Genomic DNA, 23556 nt, shown 5'->3' with positions numbered 1-23556 from the left:
AGTTGCAGTTTAACATAGTTAGTTTGGAATTATTGATACTTTCAATTATGGAGAAAATTCTCTTTCTATACATTCTAAGTTACCTGATAAGTTCAGAGTAAATTTGCTAAATGGAGGACAGAATTCTAATTTTAAAAATATTGAACAGTATAAATATTTCAGTCCAAATATTTTTAGAGGCACTTTCTTTTTGCTTCCATCAGAGTATCTTACTTTAACAGATTTTTTTTCTTTTTTTTTTTTTTTTTCAGATGGAGTTTCGCTCTTGTTGCCCAGGCTGGAGTGCAATGGTGCAATCTCAGCTCACTGCAACCTCCGTCTCCTCGGTTCAAGCGATTCTCCTGCCTCAGCCTCCTGAGCAGCTGGGATTACAGGCATGTGCTACCATGCCCTGCTAATTTCAGGGTTTTGCCATGTTGGTCCGGCTGGTCTCGAACTCCCGACCTCAGGTGATCTGCCCACCTCGACCTCCCAAAGTGCTGGGATTATAGGCGTAAGCCACTGTTCCCAGCCTAACAAATATTTTTATAAGACAAAACTTGTCAAATAAGTTGTCTCTATAATTCTTTTCAATGTTTTGCCAAATTTAGATGCTGCAAAATCTAGGCCTTCTCAATCTCACTTTGTGTGTGTGTGTGTGTGTGTGCGTGTGCAATTTATTCAAAGTAGGAGCACCACCAAGATTCTTCCTGCAAGGTGAGACATTTCAAATCGCAACTACAGAACTGAAAATTTTAATCTTGTATATCGTTTGAGCTCCTACTGTCTATATCATTCCTTCTTTGCTTTTGTAGGGAAAAATTCTAATGGAAGCTTTGTTTTGTTTTCATTAATTGTAATTCCCTAAAAGTCTCATGTAGTGTTGTGTTTATTGAATATTTGATTTAAGAGTCTCAACTGATGTTGAACAAAATGCTGCCAAATATTATTTTTTTTTTTAATTTTTTTTTTGAGACAGAGTTTCACCCCGTCACCCAGGCTGGAGGTACAGTGGTGTGATCTTGGCTCACTGAAACCTCCAACTTATGGGTTCAAGTGATTCTCGTGCCTCAGACTCCTGAGTAGTTGGAATTACAGGCATGCACCACCACACCTGGCTAATTTTTGTATTTTCAGTAGAAACAGGGTTTCACTGTGTTGGCCAGGCTGGTCTCAAACTCCTGACCTCAAGGGATCCGCCTGCCTTGGCCTCCCAAAGTGCTGGAAATACAGGCGTGAGCCACCGCACCCAAATGCCACCAAACTTTTGATGACCCATTTAGAATAAGGTTCAATACCACTGTTGGGGGCACAGACTGATTTATAAAGATTTCTAAAATCTGATCAACGACAGACAATAAAGAGAAAAGGCGGCTGGGCACGGTGGCTCACGCCTGTAATCCCTGCACTTTGGGAGGCCGAGACGGGCGGATCACGAGGTCAGGAGATCGAGACCATCCTGGCTAACATGGTGAAACTCCATCTCTACTAAAAAAAAAAATACAAAAAACTAGCCGGGTGAGGTGGCGGGCGCCTGTAGTCCCAGCTACTCGGGAGGCTGAGGCAGGAGAACGGCGTAAACCCGGGAGGCGGAGCTTGCAGTGACCTGAGATCCGGCCACTGAGCTCCAGCTGGGCGACAGAGCGAGACTCCGTCTCAAAAAAAAAAAAAAAAAAAAAAAACAGAAAAGGCACATACTGCTCTGTTGAAGTGTTTTTTTTTTTTTTTTTTTTTTTTTTTTTGAGACAGAGTTTCGCTCTTGTTGCCCAGGCTAGAGTGCAATGGCGCCATCTCGGCTCACTGCTACCTCCACCACCCGGGTTCAAGTGATTCTCGTGCCTCATCCTCCCAAGTAGCTGGGATTACACGCATGTGCCACCATGCTCGGCTAATGTTTTTTGCATTTTCAGTAGAGACGAGATTTCACCATCTTGGTCAGACTGGTCTCGAACTCCTGATCTCAGGTGATCCACCCACTTCAGCCTCCCAAAGTGCTGGGATTACAGGCATGAGCCACCGTGCCCGGCCTGAAGCGTATTTTTTATCTGACATCAGCTACAACTCCCAGATCTTACAGTGCAGTGACTGTGACTATTCAGATATTTATAAATTTTGATGTAACAATAGCTTCTACTAAAATAGAAGACTTTTGGTGCTCGTTTAGATGTAATAATCAATTGTGTGCCACAACCAATGCCAACTACTCCACGGGTGGCTTAATGTAGTAAAAAAACATTGTTTTTACCACAACACTGTGCTTCACCAAAATTTGCACTTCTATTGTTACTATAAACTAATAATTTTATTTTCTACATTGAACTTTTATTTATTTATTTTTTGAGACGGAGTCTCACTCTGTTGCCGAGGCTGGAGTGCAGTGGCACAATCTCGGCTCACTGCAAACTCTGCCTCCCGGGTTCACGCCATTCTCCTGCTTCAGCCTCCCAAGTAGCTGGGACTACAGGTGCCCGCCACCATGCCCAGCTAAGTTTTTGTATTTTTAATAGAGACGGGGTTTCACCGTGTTAGCCAGGATGGTCTAGAGCTTGTGATCTCGTGATCCGCCTGTGTTGGCCTCCCAAAGTGCAGGGATTACAGGCTTGAGCCACCGCGCCCGGTCTTTCTATATTGAACTTTTAAACTGAATTTCCAGTCTCACTCATAAAGGCTTTATGTTTAACAGAATATACTTCCAAAAGCTTTACCTTAATCCCATGAATGAATGGAAAGAAAAAATTGAAACCATTTGTAGAACTAACTTAAATGATATACTTATTTGAAATACCTGATGACACTGAACTAAAACTGGAATTAGTTAACTGCTTTCATAGTTCTTCTGACAATGAAACAAAAGAACTATTGCTTCCCTTTTCCTATATACACATAAACACTTGTAGTCGATAATTAGTGAAATCACTTAGAATAGTCATTTCTCTAAATACAAGTTGTGTTGCAGAGTGGTATGGATATATACCTTCTGCAGCTGCATAAAGTAAATCCTGATACTTCTTTGACAGACTTTACTCTTCTTGTTTTCATGTGGTCAGTGATACCACTATGGCCTCCACAGTGGTTAGTAAATGTCAACAAACATTTTTTTCAAGTTATTAATATACATTCCTTATTAACTTTCTTAAGAAAAAAAATCAATACTTAAAAAATGAAACACATACTTTTAGTTTTTTCAGTTTACTGCTGCCAAAAAGATTTACTGCAAAAACTAAGTGTTGCCAAGCAATAAAATAGTTATAGATTTACACTGTACAAGCAAGTGTGCTCAGTCTATGCTATACTTGCTCCCTAGCAGAGCTGATCAGCCTTGATTTCCCATATATATTTTACAGACACCCAAACCTATAATTTACTGTTTCCCACTGAACTTATCAACTGGTACCTGGTGGCTTTGTGACTCTTGCAGGTCACGCATGGGCTACAGTACAATTGGGTGACACACTACACAGCCAGCTGGGGCAGCAGCATCAAAACTTCTCCCACCACCTGATACAGGAAACAGTTAGCTGCCCCTAGACATTTGTGTCTGAGTGTACTTTACTGTATTAGCAATTGCCCTGCATTCTGTCCTTGACTGGGAAGTATTAGTTCTGCCTGAAAGGGTTGGGAAAAGAGATGTTATTTCTGGTATCTTTCAGATTTCCTAACAACTTAAAATGAAGCTGGGCACAGTGGCTCATGCCTGTAATCCCAGCACTTTGGGAGGCCAACACAGGAGGATTTCTTGAGCCCAGGAGTTCAAGACCAGCCTGGGCAACATGGTGAAAGGCAAAAGCCCGTCTCTGAAAAAAAAAATACAAAAAATTAGCCGGGTGTGGTTGTATGCACCTGTGGTCCCAGCTACTTGGGACACTGAGGTAGGAGGATCGCTTTAATCAGGGAGGGTGAGGCTACAGTGATTGCACCACTGCACTCCAGCCTAGGTAACAGAGTAAGACCCTGTTTCAAAAAAGAAAAAAAAGGAAAAAAGGACAACTGATAATGAGAACTCTCTCCACTGTGTAAGGGTCTCACAATACTATTATATTACACTACACAAAAACAAAAACAGAGGCTGGAAGTACTAAGTGGGGAATCTACCAAACTCATCCCAACTTATTCTAATATAATTATTAGTAATAATTCTCTGTTAAAAAATGAAAAATCCAGGACAAATGCTAAATCAGATGAGATCCCAGGATAGCTGGCTTACACTGGGACTCTGCTTTAGCAAACTAGGATGTACACTGATCCAACCTTCAAGGGAAGGAGACCTGCCCTTTTATGTCCTTCCTCCTTCTATTACTGGAGGGAGGCCATAATGGCAACTGCCTCAGGCCATGATGTGGTAAGATAAGGATGGCAGAACCGTAAGATAGAAGGAGCCTGGATCCCTGACTTTGCAGAATCACTACACCAACTTTTGACTGCCTACTCCTAGGTGATTTTACATGAGAAAAAAAATAAATTCCTATCTTATAGGGCACTGTTACCTTATAATCAAACCTAATCCTAACTGATATAACAAGAAATACCTCTATAACCCTTCCATAAAGCAGGTTGGCAATATGTATCAAGAATACTAAAAATGTGGCCAGGTGTGGTGGCCTTAATCCTTGTAGTGGCTGGGATTAATCTCATACTGTAATTGCAGCACTTTGGGAGGTTGAGGTGGGAGGATCGTTTGAGGCCAGGAGTTCAAGACAAGCCTGGAAAACACAGTGAGACTCTGTCTCCACAAAAAGTTTTTAAAAATTAGCCAGGCATGGTGGTGCCTGTAGCTACTCAGGAGGCTAAGGTAAGAGATGGCTTGAGCCCAGGAGTTTGAGGCTGAAGTAAGCTATGATTATGCTACTGCACTTTATTTTTTTATTTTTATTTTTTTTTTTTTTGAGACAGAGTCTCACTCTGTCGCCCAGGCTGGAGTGCGGTGGCGTGATCTCAGCTCACTGCAACCTCCCAGGGTGGAGTGCAGTGGCTCAATCTTGGCTCACTGCAACCTCTACCTCCTGGGTTCAAGAGGTTCTCCTACTTCAGCCTCCCGAGTAGCTGGGATTACAGGCATGCGCCACCATGCCCAGCTCATTTTTTATTTTTTGTAGAGACGGGGTTTCACCATGTTGGCAGGCTGGTCTCGAACTCCCGACCTCAGGTGATCCACCCTCCCTGGCCTCCCAAAGTGCTGGGATTACGGGAGTGAGCCACCGCACCCGGCCTTTAGCCTGGGTGATAGAGTGAGACCATGTCTCTATAACAAAAGGAAAAAAAAAAAAAAAAACACTAAAAATGTTTAACCCTTTGAACCACTTCTAGGTCTTTATCTTAAAGAAATAATCTGGAATAAGGAAAATTGATATGCAAAGATCTTTACTGAAGATCTACTTATGATAGTAAAAATAAGAAGCAACCTCAATGTCCAACAATGAGGAATTTGTTAAGTAAGAGGTATTATATCTAAGTGATTGGATATTATAAAAAAAGTTATAACCATGGGAACATGCTCACATCATAATATTAAGTAAGAAAAAATAGGCAGGATTAAAAAAACCTTATACATAGCAAGTTCTCATATATATTACAAAAAAAATTACATATATAAAGGCATTAATGAACAACAAAAAAAGACTACAAGGAAATACATGAAGATATAAACCAGCAGTGATTATCTCTGGATAGTGGGATTATAGGTAATATTTACTTATATTTTCTTTGAAGATTTAACCCTATTCTATAATTAATAATTTCATCCATAATCAGAAAAAAAAATTACTTTCAAAACTCGTTCCTAGCATTTATGCTTTGCCTGGTACTAACACTGCCATCATCATGTTCATCACAGTTTTACTGTTTACTGAGCATGCACATGAGGGGAGTTGGGGCAGGAGGACACACAGACCTGCGGCTCCAGCAGCCAACTAATTGCTGCCTGAAGCCATTCAGGTACAACCAAACCCTGCCCATTTTTACCTTGGTGTTCTGTAGCAGAGCAAGTCCATTGCAGGCATTTGCTAGAAGAAAGTCTCCACTCAGGATAGCAATTTTATTTCCAAATTGCATGTCTTTCAGTGGACCATCAGATGATTGCAACTCATTTAAATTTACTATCCCACGATGTACAAGGAGAGCAGTATGAATAAGCTCTGTGATCTCTGCCAAACTTCTTTGACTAAAACATAAAGGTAAGATTTGTTAGAGTATCAAGAATACCGTTTTATCACTAATGTCTGATTTCAGTTTTCAACAATAAAATATTCCATAGGCTGCCACCCACTTTTTTTTTTGGGGGGGGTATTATATCTTTCTAATGAAGCTTTAAATAGAGGCCTCTCTACTGAGCAGTTTGGGATCTGTAAGAAGATCTTGACACCTTCCTTCTCTGTAATACTCCTCACTCTTCCCCACAAGTCACTAGGATATCCCAGATAGAAGTTGGCCAGTGGAGGGCCACCCTCCACAGCTCCATTTAGACATTGTGCTCTCGGTATACTTTCCTCATGCTCATAACTTCAAGATTTCTGAGACTCCTTAGTAGTGTCTAATGGAATTCCAATTTAAGTGAGAATATAATCCGTGCCAGATACTAGTCTAAGGGGATTATGTACATTCTCTATCACTCTCTTTTTTTTTTTGATGGGGTCTCACTCTGTCACCCAGGTTTGAGTGCAGTGGTGCAATCTCAGCTCACTGTAACTTCCACCTCCCAGGCTCAAATAATCTTCCCACTTCAGCCTCCTGAGTAGCTGGGACTACTTGGTGTGTGACACCAAGCCTGGCTAACTTTTGTATTTTTGGTAGAGACAGGGTTTTGCCATGTTGCCCAGGCTGGTCTTGAACTCCTGAGCTCAGGTGATCCACCTGCCTCGGACTCCGAAGTGTGAGGATAACAGGTGTGAGCCACTGCTCCTAGCCACATTATCTCAATCGTAAATGCAAAGCTATGGGGTTTACAGAGATAAATACAATATGGTTTCATCCTTCAAGGACTTTTTAACTTTCAGAATAAGAATGAAGACAAAAACCTACAGTAGCAAATAATATAGAGAAGGCCCCTGAGGAGCTTATAGTATAGAACTGTATTACACGGCAATTTCAGCAGATGTTTGTTCCTTTTTATATTTTTCTGTAGTTTGTATATTTTGTACCATGACAAAAGTATTACTTTTATATTCAGAAAAAAAATCAACAGGTAATTACTAAAAATTTAAACATTATCACAACTTCATGATAGGTATTATTAACCTCTTTTAATAGGTGAAAAAATTGTGCACACAAGTAAAATGACTTTCCCAAGAGTACACAGTAATGTAGATCTGAAAATCTGTTGGTATCTGCTACAAATGGCCCCATGTGAGTCACGTCTTTTGGTTTCCAAGGTCCTGCATGATCCCCTTCCACGCCTGGCAATGTGACTTGCTTTGGCCAATAGGACATCAACAAACAGTACACATGGAAGCCTGATAAGTGCCTATGCAACTGATAAGCTTTTCGCAGTCACAGGAGTTGCATGACCCCAAGCAGAAGAACCCTCAGGTCAATCCACAAAATGGTAGTGTGTTTCAAGTCACTAAACTGTATGGGTGATTTGCTATGTAGCAACAGATATCTGATACAGAAATGATATATCTAGAAGTGGAGTGTTTGCTTTGAGTCAGAAAAATGAGACTGGGAGGCAAAGGCTGAAGGAATGGCAAACTCTTAGTGGAAGCTGGAAAGCTACTCAGCTACAAGTATAAACTATATCTTACTAGAAAGGGAAAATAGGCCAGGTGCAGTGGCTCATGCCTATAATCCCAGCACTTTGGGAGGTCCAGGTGGTAGGACTGCTTGAGGCCAGGAGTTCAACATCAGTCCAGGCAACATAGTGAGACTCCATCTCTACAAAAAATTTAAAAATAAAAATTAGCTGGGTGAGGGAGTGCACACCTGTAGTCCCAGTTACTTGGGAGGCTGAGGTGGGACAATCACCTGAGCTCAGGAGTTCAAAGCTACAGTGAACTGACTGCACTATTGCACTCTAGCCTAGGCACAGAGTGAGACTCTATTTCAAAAAAAAAAAAAAAAGGAAAGAAAAGAAAAGGAAGCTCAGAAGGCAGAACCACGAACAATGGAGAAGAGTGAATTCGAGAACCATTTCCAGGGAAAAGAACTGAGCCCTAATCAAGAAACATTCCTTGCTCCAAGATAGAGTAGGTGGCCCAGATATGTGCCCAGCTGGATTTCAGAATTGCTATAGATTAGTGACTGCTACGTACCTCCCATTTCTCTCTCTTTTTAATGAAACTGACAACTGTGGTTATCTTCTTTCTGATTCACTATTGTATGTTGGATAGATGGTGGTGTGTGGGTGGGGGGAGGGTAGATAATTTGTTTCTTTATTTCCTAGGTCCCTGACTGAAGAGGGGCTGCACCCATGGAACCACATCCATATGGAGACCTAACAGAAATCATGAGATCAGGGACTCTGAGCTTGATGTCATAAAATGGATGAGACTGGGGTCTTGGGAGGTGGTATGTTATGCATATGGAAGGAATGTGAAACATTGGGCCTGAGGGCAAACTGTGGCAGAGTGTTACACCAAGTTACACTTATCAGTCACATCCTCTAATATCCAAGCAATGTATAATCTCCTTGATTGATGCTGAGTTGGACCATGTGACTTGTTTGGTCAATGGGACATCAGCAAAAGAGGGACAAACAGGCTTGATAAGTGTTTTTGCATTGGGGTTTACCCTCTTGGAATGCTAACCTGAGACTACAAGTTAAGAAACCTAGGCCGGGCGCTGTGGCTCAAGCCTGTAATCCCAGCACTTTGGGAGGCTGAGACGGGCGGATCACAAGGTCAGGAGATCGAGACCATCCTGGCTAACACGGTGAAACCCCGTCTCTACTAAAAAATACAAAAAACTAGCCGGGCGAGGTGGCGGGCGCCTGTGGTCCCAGCTACTCCAGAGGCTGAGGCAGGAGAATGGCGTAAACCCGGGAGGCGGAGCTTGCAGTGAGCTGAGATCGGCCACTGCACTCCAGCCTGGGCGACAGAGCCAGACTCAGTCTCAACAAAAAAAAAAAAAAAAAAAAAAAGAAACCTAATCTAGCCTCTTTGAGAATGAAAGACAACATGGAGAAAGGCCCATGTTGTCAAGCCCAGCCCCCTGCACATTTACCGGGTAAACACAGCCACATAAATAAATACAGGAGAAACCAGCAAAGGAACAGTCCAGCCAAACAACAGAATTATGAGAAATAAGTTGGTTATTGTTTTAAGCCACCAAAGTTTGGAGTAGTTTGTTACACAATAGACAACTAACAGAGACTCCAAACCCCAATCTTTTTCTACTAGATTAGGCTGCCTCCCACATGTGCCCATTGAAAGATTCTATCTTTCCTTTTTTTCTGTAGACCTCATCTGTGTCATAAAAGCTTTAAAAAAGTTTCCTTGAAGAAGCTAAATTTGAGAGGGACCTGGAAAGGCAAGTAAGATTTCCATAGCTGGAGAAAAAGGGCAAAACAAGAGTAGGGCTTGAGAACTCCAGAATAAGAAAGACCATGAATCATGACATAGAGAAGGCCAGAGCAGAAAATGTGACCAAAGGTTGAAGAGATCAGTTTGGCTACAGTAAAGGGACTGTGTGGATAAGTGAGAGATAGGAATTTTGGAGCTTGGTTATAGCAGGTGAAATGGTCTATATTTTATTACACAGGCAATGTTTTGAGATGAAAGGATGATACATATTTTTTAATAACTTAGGAAGAAGATTGCAAAAGTGATACATAGAAAAACCTTAAATAAGTATCTAGGGAAAGTAGGGATATGGGGTGGGGGAGCTATTACAAAGGTCCAAGGAAGATGCAACAAAAGGCCTTGACCTAGGACAACTGCCTTAGACATGGAGAGAAATAAACATAAAATAATCAGGCCAGATAATCAGGCTCATGCCTGTAATCCCTGCACTTTGGGAGGCCAAGCTGGGTGCATCACCTGAGGTAAGGAGTTCGAAACCAGCCTGGCCAACATGATGAAACCCTGTCTCTACTAAAAATAGAAAAGTTAGCCAGGCATGGTGGCAGGTGCCTGACTAATTTTTGGGAGCTACTTGGGAGGCTGAGGCAGGAGAATCGCTTGAACCCAGAAGGTGGAGGTTGCAGCGTGCTGAGATTGTGCCACTGTACTCTAGCCTGGATGACAGAGCAAGACTGAATCTCAAAATAAATAAATAAATAAAATAAATAAATAAATATAAAATCATCAAATAATATATGAGAGTCTTCTCTCAAAAAAAACCAGACTGGGCCGGGCGCGGTGGCTCAAGCCTGTAATCCCAGTACTTTGGGAGGCTGAGGCGGGCGGATCACGAGGTCAGGAGATCGAGACCATCCTGGCTGACACGGTGAAACCCCGTCTCTACTAAAAAATACAAAAAACTAGCCGGGCGAGGTGGCGGGCGCCTGTAGTCCCAGCTACTCGGGAGGCTGAGGCAGGAGAATGGTGTGAACCTGGGAGGCGGAGCTTGCAGTGAGCTGAGATCTGGCCACTGCACTCCAGCCTGGGCGGCAGAGTGAGACTCCGTCTCAAAAAAAAAAAAAAAAAACCATAATAATCACATAAAGATACAATTAAAAGAACTAAACAACTTGGCATTATCAAATGCCAAGGAAAATCTCATGTCTAATTCATTTCCTTTGTTAAAAAAAATTAAGAGACTATGTAAAGATGACCCAGTAGACATATTGTACTTGATTACAAATTTGGGGAGTAGAGAAATTAATCAGTGAGTCAAATAGCATCTAAGAGTAAATTCATAGTTTAGATTAAAATCTCATTATATCCCAAAGAAAATCACTAAGAATGGAGGCTTAAAAGACAGTTGAAAAGTTAACAGATGACATTTTTTAAAAATAGAACATTTAAAATTACCTTTTAAAAAGTGACTAAAAGAAAGGAATAAAATTGTATTTTATTACTACCCTGCAAATAATTTCTAGTTTCTAAAACTATTCACTGAAAAAAGTCCATATTGTCACATTTCACAAAAATCACATAATGAGATTATGGGAAAGCATAAAAGTAAAAAGGGTTAAGCATTTGGACAAGTTTTTCATGCAGTTCAGCTTATGAAAGAAAGTAATAACTAGGTAAGCAAAAAGTGGGGTTTTGGATTACTCAAAGGATGAAAATGAGTGATTTTGACATCTATAGTCATAAAACAGCATTCATTAAATAAATAGCAACTTTTAAATGCCACATGGCCAGAAACAACAAAAACAATGGTATGCAATAATAAAAGTGAAAGCCCATCATTTTTACAGTGTCTGCCATTTAAAAAAACCTTTCATTTATATGATCTACTTGTGATTCTAATTATAGAGGTCTGCAGAGGTTAAACACTTGATCAAGAACACTGAGTTTATAAAAGGCAAAGCTGGAACTCAGAGCCACCTTGTCCTACTAACAAATGACAATTTAAAATGTTTAGCTGGGCACAGTGGCTCACGCCTGTAATCCCAGCTCTTTGGGAGGCTGAGGCAGGAGCCTCAGGAGTTTGAGAGCAGCCTGGCCAACATGGTGAAACCCCGTCTCTACTAAAAATGCAAAAATTAGCTGGATATGGTGGCACATGCCTGTAATCCCAGCTACTCAGGAGGCTGAGGCAGGAGAATCGTTTGAACCGGGGAGGCAGAGGTTGCAGTGAGCCGAGATCTGCACCACTGCACTCCAGCCTGGGCAACAGAGTGAGACTCTGTCTCAAACTGAAAATAAAAATAGAATAAAATGTTTATTTACCTAAGGAATAGTAGCTGGTTGGGGAGGGGGAATAAGCCGAAGTCACAATATATGCCACAAATTTGTCCAATTTTCATTCCTAGTTTTGAAGCAACACGGAAGGGAATGTTGCTAGGAAAAAATTATATTAAGAACAGGCTTAATTCTTTTTGTTTACAGTAACTGGGGAAGGTCAAGTTGTTTGACTTCATCAGAATGAAATCAATAGTTTTAGCCTAATCAGGAATCTGGATAACAGTTCTACTTCTGCTTATTACATAAGACAATTCATGGGCAAATCCCTTAAACTCAGACCCTTGGGTCTTCTTGCCCCTGAAAGGAGGGGGACTGGAGAAACACATCCCTTCCAGTCCCCAAATTATAAGATTCAGGGATTTTTAAAAAAGAGTTACCTAAACTGGCAGTTAATAGTTAAAAAGATTTAAAAAATACCTACTTTTCTATAGGAAATAGGAGTGAAATGACTAGTCTTTAAATCTATCCTGTAATTTCACTATCTAGTCCTGTGCTCTCAGATTCTAAGATTTTATCACCAGATAAGTAACTCTGGATCATATTTTGCAAGAGTCCAATTTAGTATATGTCAGAGAAGCAGTGACAGTATGAAAAAATTTGAGAAAAGTTTCTTCTGGTGATCTTATTCCTATCTTAGCTACCCAAAGCAACCTATTAAACTTTCAATGCACTGGATTTTAAAAAAATTATCTTAAATAAAAGTCTTCATGCCAATTTATGTATATATATTTCAGTACTCTTGAATATTTCTCATGCTTTTTTTTTTTTTTTTTTTTTTTTTGAGATGGAGTCTCGCTCTGTCGCCCAGACTGGAGTGTAGTAACATGATCTTGGCTCACTGCAACCTCTGCCTCCCAGGTTCAAGTGATTCTCATGCATCAGCCTCCTGAGTAGCTGGGATTACAGGCGTGTGCCATGATGTCCAGCTAAGTTTTTTGTATTTTTAGTAGAGACAGGGTTTCACCATGTTGGCCAGGCTGGTCTTGAACTAATGACCTCAAGTGATCCGCCCACCTCGGCCTCCCAAAGTGCTGGGATTACAGGCCTGACCCACCATGCCGGGCCTTCATGCTAACTCTTGATTAGAAAATAGTCACAAATAAATACAACTTATGTTAAGTAATCAGAGTAAGAAAGTGATTACCATATTGAAAGATTAATCAATGTTTTTATAAGATTTTTCATCAAATCACTTTCTTTCCATTATATGTTAAAAAACTTCATCTGCTTTTGATCTGTCCACTTTCCTCCAAAGCTTCTCAAATTTTTTTAGCATCCTAAGCTTCAGAAATCAGGGTGGCAGACATTGCTGTTAATATTTGCCTATCCATTCTTTCCTGTGTTTGCGCCACTGCACTCCAGCCTGGGCAACAGAGACCCTGTCTCAAAAAACAAACAAACAAACAACCCAAATTGTTACTTATAATAACTTGAACTCTCTTCAAATGTTTTGCATTTAAGTTGATGTTAAAATAGAAGAGTTAATTGTGTTTTGCCACTAAGACAAGGGAGATAAAAGACAACGGAGCCTGCTTTCTATCTTCTTTCCCTCCCTTTATTCTTTTTGAGAGGTTAAAAAAATTCAGAAAAGTACATACCCTTGACTACATTTGGAGTGGCAATGGTCCTCACTTAAAAAACTTACCTCCTCATGATCCCTTTCAGCTAGATGTGATCATGTGACACAGTCTGGCCATTTAAATGTAAGCACTAGTCTACCAGGTGGGGTTTCTGAGAAATCTACTGAGTTCCTGATATAAGGGAACAGATTCAGTTGGTGTACACCTTTGACATTTTGGGCTTACCTATGTTCCCTGTCTGGAATATGGCCCAGCTGCCTGGAGGCACAGTAGAGACCTAAGGATCCTAAGAGGGCTCCCAACCCTCTAAACCTCCTAAAGAGGGTTGGGGGCCCTCCTAAAGGTTTAACCCTCTTTAAGCACGGTAGAGCAAAAAGAACTTTGAGCCCCTACTGACTTCTTTGAGGGCTGCAACAGCTCTGATGTGTCCACCTCTAGACTTCTTGTTATCTGAGATAAACACTACACTCTTTCAAGCCACTGTTTGTTAGAGTCTTGTGATAAGTTTTGTTAGAGTCTTGTTATATGCAGCCAAATACATTCTTAAAAGATATAGTCAATAAAAATTGTGACAATAAAAATAATAGACATCTCATGTTCATAAGTCTGCACTCTGGTTTCATTCACCTAATATTATCTCTCAGAGACAGTCCTGTATCATTCAGAAGTAGAGGATCTCCTTTTACTATTTAACATCTCTGCTGAGGTTCACTGTATAGAAAGTACCATACAACTTTTGGGGCTAAAGGGTTTGTGATCAATATATTTTTGTTTAAAGACTTTTTAATAATCAGCCCATGTGTAACTTCTTTAACTTTCCCAAAATTGACTCTTTCTTCTGTGTGCGAAAGCCTTTGAATATGGCTCAGTCATGTATCAAATTGGACTGCAATTATTTCTTTAGCTATCTCTCTCCCTGCCACCCCCTTCCCTCACTATACAGTAAATTATACTACTCTACTTCCCTGGGCTGCCTATAAATATTTGTTAAATGAACAACTCTCTACTTAGCAATTAATTTTATTTATTTATTTATTTATTTATTTATTTATCTTTCTTTCTTTCTTTTTTTTTTTTTTGAGACAGAGTCTTGCTCTGTCACCCAGGCTGGAGTGTAGTGGTATGACCCAAACTCACTGAAACCCCCACCCCCTGGGTTCAAGAAATTCTCCTGCCTCAGCCTCCCTACTATGTAGGATTACAGGCATGTGCCACTATGCCTGGCTAATTTTCGTATTTTTAGTAGAGACGGGGTTTTGTGATGTTGGCCAGGCTGGTCTCGAACCCCTGACCTCAGGTGATCTGCCCGCCTCAGTCTTCCAAAGTGCTGGGATTAGAGGTGTGAGCCACCGCACCCAGCACCATTAATTTTTAAAGGCTATAGGGCATCGCTATCATTCTTAGTTTCAAAAGGGAAGGAGTGACAAACTAAAAAGTAGGGTTTATAGAATCAGAGTTGGAAGTGACCCCAGAGGTCAGTTAGTCTCTATGTATCCCCCTACAGGGATGAGTGATAACTACTTCACAGGAGCCATGTCAGCTGATGAACAGTTTTTATTTGTAGAAACAGGGTCTCACTCGGTGGCCCAGGCTGGAGTACAGTGGTGTGACCATGGCTCCCTGTAACCTCAAACTCCCAGGCTCAAGTGATCCTCCTGTCTCCGCCTTCTGAGTAGCCAGGACTACAGGCACATACCACCATACTTGGCTGCTTTTTTTTTTTTTTTTTTTTTTTTTTTGAGACGGAGTCTCGCTCTGTCGCCCAGGCTGGAGTGCAGTGGCGCAATCTCGGCTCACTGCAAGCTCCGCCTCCGGGGTTCACGCCATTCTCCTGCCTCAGCCTCCTGAGTAGCTGGGACTACAGGCGCCCGCCACCGCGCCCGGCTAATTTTTTGTATTTTTAGTAGAGACGGGGTTTCACCGTGGTCTCGATCTCCTGACCTTGTGATCCGCCCGCCTCGGCCTCCCAAAGTGCTGGGATTACAGGCGTGAGCCACCGCGCCCGGCCTACTTGGCTGCTTTTTTAAAAATTATTTTTTTGGGCCAGGCGCGGTGGCTCATGCCTGTAATCCCAGCACTTTGGGGGGCCAAGGCAGGTGGATCATGAAGTCAGGAGATCGAGGCCATCCTGGCTAACATGGTGAAACCTCGTCTCTACTAAAAGAAAAATACAAAAATTTAGCTGGGCATGGTGGCGGGTGCCTGTAGTCCCAGCTACTCGGGAGGCTGAGGTAGGAGAATGGCGTGAACCCAGGAGGGGGTGCCTGCAGTGAGCTGAGATCCTGCCACTGCACTTCTGCCTGGGCAACAGAACAAGATTCCGTCTCAAAAAAAAATATATATATATTTTTGTAGAGACAGGGGTCTCCCTATGTTGCCCAGGCTGGTCTTGAACTCCTAAGCTGAAGCAATCCTTCCACCTCAGCCTCCCAAAGTGCTAGGAAAACAGCTGTGAGCCATCGCACTCAGACTGATAAACAGTTTGGCTGGGTGTGGTGGCTCACACCTGTAATCCCAACACTTTAGGAGGCCAAGGCCGGGGGGACTGCTTTGCCCAGGAGTTCAAGATCAGCCTGGGCAACACAGGGAGACCTCATCTCAATGAAAAACGAAACGAAAAAAATTAGCCAGGTATGGTGGTGTGTGCCTGTGATTCTAAGCTACTTGGGAGGCTGAGGCAGGAGGACTGCTTGAGCCCAGGAAGTTGAGACTGCAGTGGGCTCTCTTTGCAACACTGCACTCCAGCCTGGGCGACACAGTGACACCCTGTCTCAAAAAAAAAAAAAAAAAAAAAAGAAAAAAAACCCACCAAAACCATTCCTTATAATAACCTGAAATCTGTTCAAATGTTCTGCATTTAAGTTGATGTTAAAATAGGAGAAGAATTGGCTAGGCGCAGTGGCTCATGCCTGTAATTCCAGCACTTTTAGGAGGCTGAGGTGGGCAGATCACTGGAGGTCGGGAGTTCGAGACCAGCCTGACCAACATGGAGAAACCCTGTCTCTACTAAAAATACAAAACTAGCTGGGTGTCATGTTGCACATCTGTGATCCCAGCTACTTGGGAGGCTGAGGTAGGAGAATTGCTTGAACCCGGGAGGCAGAGGTTGTGGTGAGCTGAGATAATGCCATGGCACTCCAGCCTGGGCAACAAGAGTAAAACTCCATCTCAAACTCCGTCTCTACTAAATAAATAAAAATAGGCCGGGTGCGGTGGCTCATGCCTGTAATCCCAGCACTTTGGGAGGCCGAGGCAGGCGAATCACCTGAGGTCAGGAGTTCGAGACCAGCCTTACCAACATGGAGAAACCCCATCTCTACTAAAAATACAAAAAAATTAGCTGAGCATGGTAGCGCATGCCTCTAATCTCTTCAACCCGGGAGGTGGAGGTTGCAGTGAGTTGAGATAGGGCCATTGCACTCCAGCCTGGGCAACAAGAGCAAAACTCTGTCTCAAAAATAAATAAATAAATAAATAAATAAATAAATAAAAATAATAAATAAAAATAAAATAAAATAGGAGAAGAATTAATTGTGTTTTGCCATACAGACAAGAGAGATAAAAAGACAATGGAGCCTTCTTTCTCTCTCACTAGCCAGCTTCCTTACCTCTTTTCTTTTTGAGAGGTTAAAAAAATACAGAAAAGTACAGAGAATAATATTTACATAATCAGAGAATAATATTTACATAATCTTCCACTTAGAAATAATAAATATTTACACTTTGTTATTTTTAACAGCTTTTAAAAATGCTTTTTTAAAATTTTGGGCTTTTAAAAATACTGTTTTTAAATTTTGGGAATTTTCAAACATACAAAAGTAGAAAATATTGTATCAAGAACCTCTGTGGACCCATCACCCAGCTTTAAAAGTTGCTAACTGGCTGGGTGCAGTGGCTTACACCTGTAATCCCAGCACTTTGGGAGGCCGAGGCGGGCGGATCACCTGAAGTCAGGAGTTCGAGACCAGCCTGGCCAACATGGTGAAACTCCGTCTCTACTAAAAATACAAAAATTAGCCCGGCGCAGTGGCACATGCCTGTAATCCCACATACTAGGGAGGCTGAGGCAAGAGAATTGCTTGAACCCGGGAGGCGAAGGTTACAGTGAGCTGAGATCGTGCCATCGTACTCCAGCCTGGAGGACAAGAGCAAGACTTTGTCTCCAAAAATAAATAAATAAGTTGTTAACCATGGCTAACCTTGTTTTAGCTACACCCTTCATTCCTCTTTCAGACTTTGAAGTAAATGCCAGATATGTCACTTCATCTGAATATTCTTCGAAAATACTATTTTAAAAAGTGCCTAATAGTGATTATGGCTACTACTTAACACTAAATTACTTTGAGACAATTACTGTATGCTGAACACTATATAAAAATATTTTTGCAAGAATAACTCAATCAACAGGTTAATAAATAAAATAATATACAACTCACAACAGCTCTCTGAGGTAAGCTTTATTATTTCTTCTGTACAGAAGGCAGCTAGGCTGACAGGCTAAGTAACTTGCCCAAGTTCACACAGCTAGTTAACTGCAAAACTGGACTCAAGCCCAGGACTCTGGTTCTAAAGCCTGGGCTCTCTGCATATCAATAGAAAACTAATAAATATCCCAAACACAACATGTGCAAATTCAGGGTCTTTCTAAAAATATTAAAATGATACGCGAGAGTCATTCATTTAAAGTCATTTTACTTGAATCCTAAAATTTGTTTTTAAAATTGAAAAACTGATTTTTATGTTCATATGGGTAAATCTGAAAATTACAAAAAAACACAAGTTTGAAAAAAATAAAAAGAGGCCTGCCATTCTAGATTTTAAATCTTACTATAAAGCTACTGCAGTTTAAAAAAAGTATAGTATGGCTGGGCGTGGAGGCTCACATCTGTAATCCCAGAACTTTGGGAGGCTGAGGCAGGAGGATCGCTTCAGCCCAGGAGTTTGAGACAAGCCTGGGGAACATAATAAGACCCCATCTTGAAGAAGAAGAAGAAAAAACGTATGATAATATCACAGGAACAGACTAACAGATTAGTGAAACGGAATCCAGAGAGAGATTCAAATGCAAATGAATAATTACTTATTTATGATAAAGATAACAATTCAAATCATTAGGGAAAAGATGGATTATTCTTACAAATGATATTTGGGCAATTGTCTATCAATTATGAGGAAAAAATGTTAGATCCCTATCTTACATCATAGATAAAAACATATTTAAATGGACTAACCATCTAACTGTGAAAAGCAACACTATAAATTTAGGAAAACATTCTTATGGACACGGGCTGAGAAAGTTTTGCAAGACAGAATAGGAACTCAGGAAGCTACAAAGAAAACAAAGGATAGGGGGCTGGGCACAGTGGCTCACGCCTGTAATCCCAGTACTTTGGGAGGCAGAGGTGAGTGGATCACCTGAGGTCAGGAGTTTGAGACCAGTCTGACCAACATGGCAAAACCCCGTCTCTACTAAAAAAATACAGAAATTAGCTGATTGTACTGTAATCCCAGCTACTCAGAAAGCTGAGGTGGGAGATTGAACCCAGGAGTCAGAGGTTGCAGTGAGCAGAGATTACGCTATTGCACTCCAACCTGGCTGATCAGCAAAACTTCGTCGCCAAAAAAAAAAAAAAAAAAAAAAAAGAAAAGAAAAGAAAGGATAAATTTGAGGAGTTAAAATAAACAAAAAAGTTTAACACTAAAATATACCATAGGTTGGGCGTAGTGGCTCATGCCTATAATCCCAGCACTTTGGGAGGCCGAGGTGGGTGGATCACTTGAGGTCAGGAGTTCGAGACCAGCCTGGTCAACATGGTGAAATCCCACTTCTACTAAAAAAATACAGAAGTTAGCTGATTGTGGTGGCAGGTGCCTGTAACCCCAGCTACTCAGGAGGCTGAGGCTGGAGAATTGCTTGAACATGAGAGGCAGAGGTTGCAGTGAGCCAAGATCGCACTACTGCACTCCAGCCTGGTTGACAGAGGAGACTCCATCTCAAAAAAAATAAAATAAAATATACCATAAAAATAATGAGGCAAATATAGACTTGAAGTACTTGCAATAAATACAATAAACAAAAGATTTATATTCAAAATATATGTGAAGCTTATCCAAATTAATAAGTTAAAGAAACAACAGCAACATGGGAAAAGATACAAAGAGGTAATTCCAGAAGAAATATAAATGGCCAAAAACTATGTAAAATGATGTTCAACCTCACTAATAATTTAGAAAGGAGTGGTCAGTTATGGTGGCTCACGCCTGTAATCCCAGCACTTTGAGAGGCCAAGGCAGGCGGATCACAAGGTCAAAAGATCGAGACCACCCTGGTCAACATGGTGAAACCCCGTTTCTACTAAAAATAGAAAAAATTAGCTGAGCATGGTGGCGCGTGCCTGTAGTCCCAGTTACTTGGGAGGCTGAGGCAGGAGGATCGCTTGAACCCAGGAGGTGGAGGTTGCAGTGAGCTCAGAAAGCGCCACTGCACTCCAGCCTGGTGACAGAGCAAGACTCCGTCTAAAAAAACAAAACAAAACAAAACAAAATAAGGAAAGTATTACAATAACAATGATATAACATTTTTAGTTCATTAACTTTGCAAAAATGAAAAAGATGAAGAAGATACAGTTTTGGTGAAGGTAGAAATAGGGGTCTCACACTGATGCCCCAAGAGCCAAATAAAGCCCACAGATATACTATTTGGCAAAGAGCATTTCCAAAACGAAATTGAATTAGAAAGCCTTTGGAGCCACACTCCTCAGCTTGCCACAGTTTCCACCACTTCCTTTACCTTTCCTTGACATTTACTTGAACAGCCTGACCCTTGAAGGTAGCCACTCACGGGGAAATTTTCCCTGAATATACTACTGTATTGGACCTTAAGTTGGTACAATCACTTAGAAAAAGTATGGTATCTAAAAAAAATAAAAAATATGCATACCCCTTGACCTATGATATTCTACTGAAATAGCATAATTTTATATACCCATGTAAACTTTTTTTTAATTAAAAATTTTTATTTTGGCCAGGCGTGGTGGCTCATGCCTGTAATCCCAGCACTTTGGGAGGCCGAGGAAGGCGGATCACGAGGGCAGGAGATCGAGACCATCCTGGCTAACGTGGTGAAACCCCGTCTCTACTAAAAAATACAAAACAATTAGCGGGGCGTGGTGCGGGCGCCTGTAGTCCCAGCTACTCGGGAGGCTGAGGCAGGAGAATGGCATGAACCCGGGAGGCGGAGCTTGCAGTGAGCTGAGATCGTGCCACTGCACTCCAGCCTGGGCAACAGAGCGAGACTCTGTCTCAAAAAAAAAAAAAAAAAAAAAAGAAAAAAAAGAAAAGAAAACATTTTTATTTTTATTTTTTGAGATGGAGTCTCACTCTATCACCCAGGCTGGAGTGCAGTGGTGTAAACTCGGCTCACTGCAACCTTTGCTTCTTGGGTTCAATTCTCCTGCCTCAGCCTCCCAAGTAGCTGAGGTTACAGGCATGCGCCATCACACCTGGCTAATTTTTGTATTTTTAGTAGAGACAGGGTTTCACCATGTTGGTCAGGCTGGTCTTGAACTCCTGACCTCTGGTGATCCACCTGCCTTGGCCTCTCAAAGTGTTGGGATTACAGGTGTGAGCCATTGTACCTGGCCCAAATTTTTAGCTTATTTAAAAATTAGAGATGGGTGAGGTGGTGTGTGCCTCAGTCCCAGCTATTAGGGAGGCTGAGGTGGGAGGATTGCTTGAACCCAGGAGTTCAAGGCTGCAGGGAGCTAGCATTGCACCACTGCATTCCAGCCTGAGTGACAGAGTGAGATCCTGTCCTCTAAAAAAACAAAAAACAATGAAATAAGAATAAAAATTAGAGATGGGGTTTTCCTATGTCAGCAGGCTGGTCTCCAACTCCTAGCCCGAAGCAATCCTCCCAGTTCGGTTTCCAAAAGCGCTGGGATTACTGGCAGGAGCCATGACATGTCCGTCCAACATATTTGTTTTTAATAGCATACATTACGTAGTTTGGTAACACCAAATAATTAGAAACAATCTAAATGTCCATTAATGTAGTACAATACTAAGTAGAAATTAAAAAGAATGTGGTAGAGCCAAATCTACTCCTTCAAAAGTTAGTAAGTGCAAAAAAACATGAGGGCTGGTATTTTTGTCTGTTTTTTCCATTATTCTATCTCCATTGTGTAGTTCAGTGCCTGGTAGGCCCTCAAGTCTTTGTTGTATGAGTGAATGAATGAGGAGCACCAGTTGATTTTTGGAGAAAAAGGAAAAACAATGAGAAGGAAGAATAGAGGACAGGCAGGAAGCAGGAAATGCAGATGCTGAGATTATGAACTTTTTAATAGCCTTTTTTATTTTTGGACATTTAAACAGATTTAGATTTGGAGGTAAGTAGGGATATTCATTGGACAGTAGCAGACAAGCCCATCTAATACAGAGAAGCACAGATGAGATTGGACTTGTGACTGAAGAGGGCCTTGAATAGAGCAAGCAAGGAGTTTAGGTTTTTCTAGAGCAGTATGGGGTCATTAAGGAGGGGCTCGACAATATGAAGATGCCGGGACGAAATTTTTTTTTTTTTTTTTTTTGAGACAGAGTCTTGCTCTGTCACCCAGGCTGGAGTGCAGTGGCATGATCTCGGCTCACTACAACCTCTGCCTCCCGGGTTCAAGCAATTCTCCTGCCTCAGCCTCCCGAGTAGCTGGGATTACAGGTGCCTGCCACCATGCCCTTCTAATTTTTGTATTTTTAGTAGAGACAGGGTTTCACCATGTTGGCCAGGCTGGTCTCGAACTGCTCACCTCACCTCTCAGGTGATCTGCCCACCTCAGCCTCCCAAAGTGCTGGGATTACAAGCGTGAGCCACTGCGCCTGGCCGAAATTGGTATTTTAAGAAATGGAGGCCAGGCGTTGTGGCTCACGCCTGTAATCCCAGCACTTGAGGAGGCCGAGGCGGGTGGATCACCTGAGGTCAGCAGTTTCAGACCAGCCTGGCCAACATGGTGAAACGCTGTATCTACTAAAAATACAAGAATTAGAAGGGCATGGTGGCAGGCACCTGTAATCCCAGCTACTCGGGAGGCTGAGGCAGGAGAATTGCATGAACCCGGGAGGCAGAAGTTGTAGTGAGCCGCGATCGTGCCACTGCATTCCAGCCTGGGTGACAGAGCGAGACTCTCGTCTCAAAAAAAAAAAAGAAAAAAAGAAATGGAGGCCAGGTGAAGTGGCTCATGCCTATAATCCAAGCACTTTGGATTCCCACTTGTTTGGGAGGACAAGGTGGGTGGATTGCTCAAGCCTAGGAGTTTGAGACCAGCCTGGGCAACATGGTGAAACTATCTCTAGAAAAAATACAAAAATTAGCTGGACGTGGTGGTGTGCCCTTGTCCTAGCTACTCAGGAGGTTTGAAGTGGGAGGATCACTTGAGCCTAGGATGTCGAGGCTGCAGTCAGCCAAAATCATGCCACTGCACTCCAGCCTGGGAGACAGAATGAAACCCCATCTCAAAAACAAAACAAAAAGAAATGGAATATGCCAGTATAATCCAGGATGCGCAGCATGGGAAGAGATGACTATGTCAAGAAGATCAGGCTACCACAGCATGATTTCAGAGAACTCTAATTGCAAAGAGCCTATGAGGCCAAGTAGTGCAACTCATTAGGGAAAGTCATTCAACTTCTCCTGGGCTCAAGCAATCCTCCTGCCTCAGCCTGCCAAGTAGCTGGGACTATAGGTGCACACCACTAAGCCTGGCTAAATTTTTTTTTAAATGTTTTTTGTAGAGACAGGGTTTCACTTTGCTGCCCAGTCCAGGCTCAAACTCCTGGCCTTAAGCCTTGGCCCATGATTACAGGGGTGAGGCACCATGCCTGGTCCTATTTTAGTATTTCCAGTGACAAGGAGCCGATGACTTCATGAGGAAACCTATTCTGTTAAAATGGTTTTGTAAGAAGTTTATTTCTTTACACTACAATTTGCCAAACTGTAACTATCACAAAGTTGTTTCTATTTTTCTGATAATTTAGGAGTGACATGATTAGAATGTGAACTCTAAGGTGACAATAGAGATACACAGGGAGTGATATAAAATAATCTAATGGAAGAATTGCAGTATTGCTGTGTGACTAAATACGGAGGACAAATGAAAGATACTTTTAAGATGTGAGGCTGGAGTGGTAAAACAGTAGCAGAAATAAGGCAAGCAGGAAAA

At 41.8% G+C, this 23556-nt stretch overlaps 1 protein-coding gene across 1 annotated transcript in view; it reads right to left on the bottom strand.

Annotated features, from left to right (window-relative positions):
* PDSS2 (decaprenyl diphosphate synthase subunit 2) overlaps window positions 1–23556 on the bottom strand; it is a 296574-nt gene that overhangs the window by 108883 nt on the left and 164135 nt on the right. Inside the window, 1 exon segment of the mRNA NM_001266911.1 lies at window positions 5938–6136. Coding sequence (NP_001253840.1) covers window positions 5938–6136 — 199 coding nt within the window.

This window comes from Macaca mulatta, chromosome 4 (genome assembly GCF_049350105.2).
Source record: "Macaca mulatta isolate MMU2019108-1 chromosome 4, T2T-MMU8v2.0, whole genome shotgun sequence".
NCBI lineage: Eukaryota > Metazoa > Chordata > Mammalia > Primates > Cercopithecidae > Macaca > Macaca mulatta.
Note: the sequence above shows the minus strand (reverse complement) of the source record. Positions and strands in the feature narration are given on the sequence as shown.